Below are 8286 nucleotides of genomic sequence, written 5' to 3' on the forward strand. Positions count from 1 at the left end.
TGGTTGTGAGCCACCATGTGGTTGCTGGGATTTGAACTCTGGACCTTCGGAAGATCAGTCGGGTGCTCTTACCCACTGAGCCATCTCACCAGCCCCTGAGACCCATACTTTTTATACACACACACAAGAGCAAGCTGAGTGTAGTGACTCACACCTGGGTTCCATATGGAGATAGATTGACACTGGTTATGCTTGGGGTTTCAGATGAGTAGGGTAGTAAACACGTAGCAAGCAAGAGAATAGATAGTAGATAGGTGGTAGCAGCAGACACATGGTAACAACACTTTATGGTGTTGGAAACTTACAACATCCAGTAGGAACAACTGCAGTAAGCTGGCTAGGAGAACAAGCAACAGTAAGACCATCAAATCTGACCCTTGCAGCATCTGGCAGAAATAATGAGGAGAGTCCTGGCAAAGTAGAGCAGTTTCTCCATGGATGAACTTCTACCACCCTGTTCCTACTGTTGGCATTCTTAAGCAGGCGGTAAACAACTGGATCTGCTATGGGAAACAGTTTACCTTCCAGTCATTTACAATGTTGCAATAGATTAAATATCCATAGCCTCTGGTTGTTGTCCTCTCTTCCTGCCCCAGAGATGAGAGGTCAGCCTGCCCCAGGGACAAAGAGCTTTGGAGGACGTTCATGAACGTGTTCCAATCTGAGAGGTGGTTCATCTCTTGTTCCCAGACTCTGCTTTTGGCAAGAGCAAGAAAATTGATCAACATAATGTGCATTACACTGAACCCAAAAGATAGCTGAGAGTTCAAGGCCAGCCTAGGCCACAGAGTGAAACCTCATCTCATCAAAACCAACCCAACCACACAAACAATAGCAAATGTTGACAAAGATGTACTGTGTGTGTGTGTACCTTACAGTTCTGAGAGGTATGTGTACTGCTACAGCCACCATGTAAACTAGTATGGAAGTCCCTCAAAATACTAAAATATTCCTGGGGCTGGAGAATGGCTAAGCAGTTGAGACCGGGATTCAATTCTCAGCACCCACATGGCAGCTCACAGCTCTCTGTAACTACAGTTCCAGAAGATGTGACACCTTCTGACCCCTCAGGTACCAGTGGCACAGAGACATACACACATGCAGGCAAAAGAGACACCCCTCCCACACACGTTAAAAACAAAACAACAACAAAAGCTAATATTCCCTATACCACACCTGAGAGCACAGTAGAGTTTTATTTGGCCACAAAGAAAAATGAGTTATGTCATTTCCAGGAAAATGGGTAGACCTGAACATGATAGTCAGTGAGCTAGAACCAGAAATACAAATATCACATCTTATCTCATCATGGAATCTACTTTGTATAGGTGTGTGTGGTGTGTGTGAGTGTGTATGTATGGTTGTGTATGTATGTGGTATTAGCTGCTTCTCCATTGCTGTGATAAAACATTGACTAAAAAGAACTTATAGAAGATTGATTTTGGCTTACTGTTCCTGGGGGAAAGTCCAGAGTGGCCAGGAAGGTAAGGCATGGTGGGAGAATCAGGAAGCTGACTGATCACATTTTCATCTAAACACAAGAAGCAGACAGAAAGAACCAGGAAGTGGGACAAAGCTATAAACCCTCGAAGCCTCCCCCCAGCAGCTTACTTCCTCTGCACACACAGCTTATCAGGCTGTCAACCTCACTGGGTTAGAATAGACTAAGAGAGAAGCTGCTTGTAGGATCTAGCCTGTCCCTGTGGCTTTGCAGGGGCAAGGCCTTCCATGCCACAACAGCTGCTGGGAGATCTAGCCTGTAGACTGGGCAACCGGTGAACTCTTGGTTTCTCTGGTGTAAGACAACCATTGCCGGAGTACTCTGGTTGTATTGTGTAAGCCAGTGTAATAAATCTCTTTTTGATATATATTCATTCTGTTCCACTAGAGAACCCTTGACCAGCGCCCCGGGCTGGCCTCAAGCTGCTTACATAGCTGAGGATGACCTTGAACTTCAGGCTTTCCCTGCTTTCAACTCCTAAGTGTTCGGATCACTAGCATGGGCCAGTTTTACGTGGTACTAGACACCAAGCCAGGGCTCTGTGCACTGTAGCAAAGTGCACTACAAACCATGCTATCCCCTCAACCCTAAATCTGCATTCTTTAGGGCATATGACCTGTGGTATTTTGTTATGACAGATCAAACAGAATAATGAGGACTTCATTTAGTCCTTTCCCACACGTGCTATCAGGGTTTTGAATTTTGCTTGCTGTTTCTTGTCATGATATGTACCCTAAGATAGTATCTTTCTATGTATCCCTGGCTGGTGTGGAACTCTGTGCGTGGATCAGGCTGGCTTCAACCTCCTATAGAGCCACCTGCCTCTGCTTTCTAAATTCTGGGATTAAAGATGCAAGGCACCATGCTAGGCTTTTGTAGTGATATTTTCAAGGGGTGTGTATGTGTGTGTGTGTGTGTGCCTTTAAACATAGAAAACAAATTATATTATTTTTTGATTGATAATTTATAACTCAAATATTTGTAGGTCTGCTTCCGTTGGAGGGGGGTTCTTGTTAATACAGGCTTGTTCCTCTGTGTGATATTATCTTTGTACACTTATACAGAATTCATATGTGGGAATCATTTGAGACCTGGATGAAGGCATCTTTCCCCACAGAAGAGTTCTGTTCCCCTCCACTGTCATCCGAAGGTAACACAAACCACTTTAGTTCTAGTCCAGATTAAACCTTTAGCTTCCTTAGACTGTGTGGCTACACATGCCTGTAATTCCAGCACTTGTGGGGCCAAAACAGGATTATAGGAAATAACTAGGGGAACATAATGAGTCCTTATATAAATGTTAAATTAAAACAAAAAGAGCATTTCCTTAGATTCTTCCAGTGATGTGGGCCAGCTTTAATCCTTCAGGAACTTGGCTTCATTCTCTGTTCACTCTGAAAAGATAGCTTGGTCCCAGCCAAACGGAAGATCAGAATCACCTCCCAGGGCAGGTTTTGCTAAGTGACATTCTCTCTCTCTCTCTCTCCTCTCTCTCTCTCTCTTTCTTTCTTTCTTTCTCTTTTCTTTTCTTTTTTTAATAGCTGTTACTGTGCCCTTTACTCTTTGGGACTACAGAAAAACCACAGCTCAGTTCTACAGCTGTTACTTCCCAACTAAGGACAGCCCCAAGGAGGAAACAGCCCTAAGCACTCATTCACCTGGAGGAGCTGCCTCAGTCTAGAATGTTGGAAAGTTTTGTTTTGTTTTTTCTTTTTTTAGATTTTTATTATTATTATATGTAAGTACACTGTAGCTGTCTTCAGACACTCCAGAAGAGGGAGTCAGATCTCATTACGGATGGCTGTGAGCCACTATGTGGTTGCTGGGATTTGAACTCAGGACCTTCGAAAGAGCCATCTCTCCAGTCCAGGGAGTACTTTTTTAGTCTGCTGATAACTCACTAATTATTTAAAGGTATATTAGTATTTCACTAATATTCTAGAATTTTTCCCTCAGTTCCAGAGAGATGCCTGTGCTAGACTCCTTGGACAGCTTTGACAAAGCACCATAGACTGACTGTGTTAGAAAATAAACTTTCTTTCTCAACAATTCTGAAATGTAGAAGTCCAAGTCAATGTCCTGAGTGATGTGTTGTCTGGTGATGGAACTTTGCCTCTTGGATTGCAATGGTGATTGCTTTCTGACTATGTCCACATGTGGCCTTTCTTTAGTGCATGGAGAAAAGGAGGGGAGGGATAGAAAAAAGGGGAAAAGGAAGGCGGTAGAAGGAGACCAACAAGGAAAGAGACTCTACTCTATTGTCTCTTATAAGAACATGACCAAGCCAGCTCAGTCAGTCAACAGGGTCTTGAGGGAGGGAGGGAGGATTGAAAAGACAAAGACAACTAGACAACACCATAGCACGACCCCAGCCAGTGCTGAGGCTGAAGCGGGTTCATTATTTCCCAGTCTGCCTTTATGTCATTCTAGGTACATACAAAGAATATGGTGAGTCCTAAGGCATAAACAAAGCATTCAAGAAACGAACGAAGCATGGACAGAGTAGTTAAGGAGCAAACAAAGCATAAACAAAGGTCCCAACATTACTGTATCCAGAGTCTTGGCCCATCAAGATACAAAGAACACATTCCTTAGCTCTACTCATCTTGAGCCTACTTTCTTGTCCTAGCCCAAGGTCAGATTCCTGCCAGATTTCTAGAAGGTCTACTGGAAGTTCAAACCAAGAACAATAACCCTCCAAGCCGAGTGCTGGGAGACCAAGTTTCTAAAGCCTGAAGCAATACTAGTCCCCCAACTTTTAGATTGGATCTATATGCCTCTGGGTCTTCCTGAACTTCTCCTAGGCCCTAGACTCTCAAGGGCCCAGGACCGCCAGCACTGATATTTCACCTACCCATCATTCTTATCTGGGCAGGGCAAGAGGACTCCAGGCAGCTGACTGAAAGCCAGGTACTGGGTTTTACGAGCTAACTTTGGAAACCCCGGAGCATCCTTTCCTATACTCTTTTTGTAGTTGTGGCTAGAATCCAATATTTCATGGGGTGGGTGCACAGAACTTATTTTTATCTTAAAGAATATTTTTATTTGTGAGTACATGTGAGTACAGATGTCTTCAGAGGCCAGAGGCATCAGAAAGATATCAAGATGATATCAGCTGGAGTTATGGGTGGCTGTGAGTGCCTGATGTGGGTGCTAGGAACTGAACTTAGGTCCTTTCAAAGAGCTGAACAAATCTTAACCGCTGAACCATCTCTCCAACCCCAGAACCTCTCTCTTGAAGTTAGAGGTGCAAGTTCTAGAAGAATTATTACATGTGGATAATAATCATTTGGATAGTCTACATTTCCATCGTGAAGGAACCATGGGAAATTGACATGTAGATTTATTGACAATAGAGTTAAGGCATAAATTTGCTTTTGAGATTACATACTTTTGTGACTGGAGAGATGGCTCAGCAGTTAAGAGCATTAGTTGTGTTTTCACCAAATGGCGCTGAAAGCAAAGAAGGAAGCTCCTGCCCCTCCCAAAGAAGCCAAAGCAAAGGCCTTGAAAGCTAAGAAGGTAGTGCTAAAAGGCGTCCACAGCACAAAAAGAAGATCCAAACACCACCCACCTTCCGGCGGCCCAAGACCCTGCGGCTCCAGAGGCAGCCAAAATAGCCTCTGAAAGAGTGTGCCCAGGAGAAACAAGCTTGACCACTATGCTATCATCAAATTTCCACTGAACACCGAGTCAGCCATGAAGAAAATAGAGGACAACAACACGCTTGTGTTCATTGTGGATGTCAAGGCCAACAAGCATCAGATCAAACAGGCCATCAGGAAACTCTTTGACATTGATGTGGCCTAAGTCAATACCCTGATAAGGCCTGATGGAGAGAAAAAGGTGTATGTTCGCTTGGCTCCTAATTATGATGCCCTAGATGTTGCCAACAAGATTGAGATAATCTAAACTGAGTCCATATGGCTAATTCTAAATACATGCACTTTTTTTCACCATTAAAATAAAAATAAATAAATAAATAAAAAAGAAAGCATTAGTAGTTCTTGCAGAGGACCCAGATCAATTCCTGGCTCTAAAAGGGCAGCTCAGAACCATCTCTAAGTCCAGATCCAAAGGACCCAATGCCCCCATCTGGCATGTGTTGTCACTGCATGTACAAATAAGCAGGCAGAACACCAATACACATAAAAGAAAAATAAAAGGTTAATTTTTAACTACGTATATGCTTTGCTTTTAGTAGAAACACTCTGATTTGAGCATAAATTCACACAAAACATCTATATCCCCGACACAGTAAATGGGTCTCAGCAATTAGAATCTATTCCTATATGTACTGTACTATGCTCTCTTTGGGGAAAAAAATTCATTTATCTACTTTTTTCTTGTTTCTTCATCTGTAAAATGAAAATACCCTTCTTTCTTTCTTTTTTTCCCAATTTCTTGACCTTTCTTTTCTTTTTTTTTAAATATTTTTTATTACGTATTTTCCTCAATTACATTTCCTTTTTTTTTTTTTACAGTTCTTTCCTTTATTGAATTTATGAAAATTTTAAAGTGAAACCAAAGCAATCATTAATCGGCTGAGACAAAAGGAAAGCATCTTCACCTGAGTTCCCCCCGACCCGCGCTGGCCTGCCCCAGCTCCTCCAGCTTTTGGGTTGCTAGGGCATTATTTCCATACAACTCTAGTTTTTTCATTTTTTTTTTTCCACAATGTGGTTCAACTATGAACAGCATATATACAGATTCTCACCCACAATTAGATCTCTTCCTGGAACAACTCCTCCGTAGAACTCATTCTCTGGGGCCTGACTAAGTAAGACTTCTTTCTAGCTTCTCAGACACAATGCATTTACGGGTTTTCACTAATGTGAGTTCCCTGATATGCTCCAAGAGCTGAACATTAATAAGCTTTCTTCATTCAGATACTTATTGTTCCTCTGATTTTCGTCTAGGAGGATGGAAACCCAAGTANGACNCTCCAACACNTGTTTTCGCCACACCCAAATATCCATTTACCCCAGTATGGCTTCTCTGAGGGGTAAGGAAGTCAGAGTTCTGTAAGCAGCTTTTTGCCTGTAATGTCTGGGGCTTCTCCCCAGGGTGATTTTTCTGATATCCAATAAGACATACTCACTGTCTGAAGTACTGCCAATACAAAACATTTACATGGTTGTTCTCTGGTGTGACTTGTCTTGTAAAGATGAGGACTTAACACTGCTGGAGAGCTCTCATACTGCATTGTAAAGCTTCCTACCTGTATGAATCTTGTGATGGTTTTCCAAAACCCAGAGCATTTGTGGAGTTCTTTGCAATTGTGGNTAATAAAGGTGTCCTGACAGGGCCACTCTCTGCATTTAAACTTTTCTTACAGTTCCTAAGACTGTAGACTCTCTGAACTCCAATGAAGTCTGAGATCTAAGGGAAATCTGAAATTTACCTAGGAGTCTTTCACTTACTGAATTCTGATATGTAAATATATTTTTAAGGTTACATGACTTCTTGTCAAGACATACGTGAGGTTTCCGATGCGTGAGAACTTAGATCAAGCCCTTTTTCACTCATATTACAGATGTATTCATCATCAATGTGCACTGTCTGATGTTGAAGAAGGGCTGAGCTATGATGAAAGGTTTTATCACATACACTGTATTTATAATGGAGCTCCTCTGTTTGAGTCCTCATTTTCTGCTGGGCAACGAAGTCCATACCTAGGAGGAAGTCACTCTCACACATAGACCATTGATGTGGTTTTTCTTCCATATGAATTCTCTGATGTACAATAAAGTCTGAGCTACAGTTGAAACTTTTCTCATATTCAAGGCATTTGAAAGTATGAGTGTGAGTTGCCTGGTGCCTAATTAGGTTGGCACTCCGAGTAAAACTTCTCATACACTCCAAGCATTTATATGGTTTCTCTCCTGTATGGACTCTCTGGTGTACAATAAGGTCAGATTTCTGGCCAAAGCACTTCTCACAGGCACCACACTTGTACGGCTTCTCCCCAGTATGAACTCTTTTATGCACAATGAAGGCAGACCGATGTCGGTAACTTTTCTCACATTTATTGCATTTGTAGGGCCTTTCACCGGTATGAGTCCTTTGGTGGCTAATAAGATCTGATTTCCCACTAAAAGCCTTTTCACATTCCAGACACTTAAACGGTTTCTCACCTGTGTGAGTTCTTCGGTGCCTTATGAGATTTGTACTTCGACTGAAGCATTTATCACACTCATTACACAGATAAGGTTTTTCACCTGTATGGCTTCGCTGGTGGACAAGCAGATCAGAACTCTGACCAAAATTCTTGCCACAGATGTCACAGGTATAAAACTTTTTACCTGCATGAGTTCTCTGGTGTCCTGAAAGGGCTAAGTGGTGCCAAAAGCTCTTTTCACATTTGCTACACTTATAAGGTTTCTCGTAATTATGGATCCTCTGGTGGGAAATAAGATCTGAACTTTGNATGAAGGTTTTCTCACACATATCACATCTATAAGGTTTCTCCTCGGTATATGTTCTCTCACACATTCGTGCTAAGTTTTCACAAAAGTTTTGTTCACGTTCAAGGCACTGATATGTTTGATTATCTATTTGAGTAATCTCATGTACACGAATATAAATCTTTTTCCCCCTTTTGAGGGCATACATGGTATGTTTTCCGTTTTTGAGTTCTCTGGTTACATTTCTCTTCTGAAGTGTACATCTTCTATGGTTCTCTCCTAAGTGGCTTTCCATCAGTCTTCTTGATCCCTGTTTTCATAGTCATTTTTCTGGTAACTTCAAAAATATATCTTTTTTAAGCCTTTCATTCATTTGCA

General features: G+C 42.0%; 1 protein-coding gene across 1 annotated transcript; it reads right to left on the reverse strand.

Annotated features, from left to right (window-relative positions):
* Positions 1-6085: 6085 nt before the first annotated feature.
* Positions 6086-8280, reverse strand: LOC110289627 (zinc finger protein 322). Its single transcript, XM_021155917.2, has one exon. It carries the CDS (start codon positions 8201-8203, stop codon positions 6971-6973), a length of 1233 nt encoding a protein of 410 aa, XP_021011576.2. The 5' UTR covers positions 8204-8280; the 3' UTR covers positions 6086-6970.
* Positions 8281-8286: the final 6 nt, after the last annotated feature.

Source organism: Mus caroli, chromosome 2 (genome assembly GCF_900094665.2).
Source record: "Mus caroli chromosome 2, CAROLI_EIJ_v1.1, whole genome shotgun sequence".
Taxonomy (NCBI): domain Eukaryota; kingdom Metazoa; phylum Chordata; class Mammalia; order Rodentia; family Muridae; genus Mus; species Mus caroli.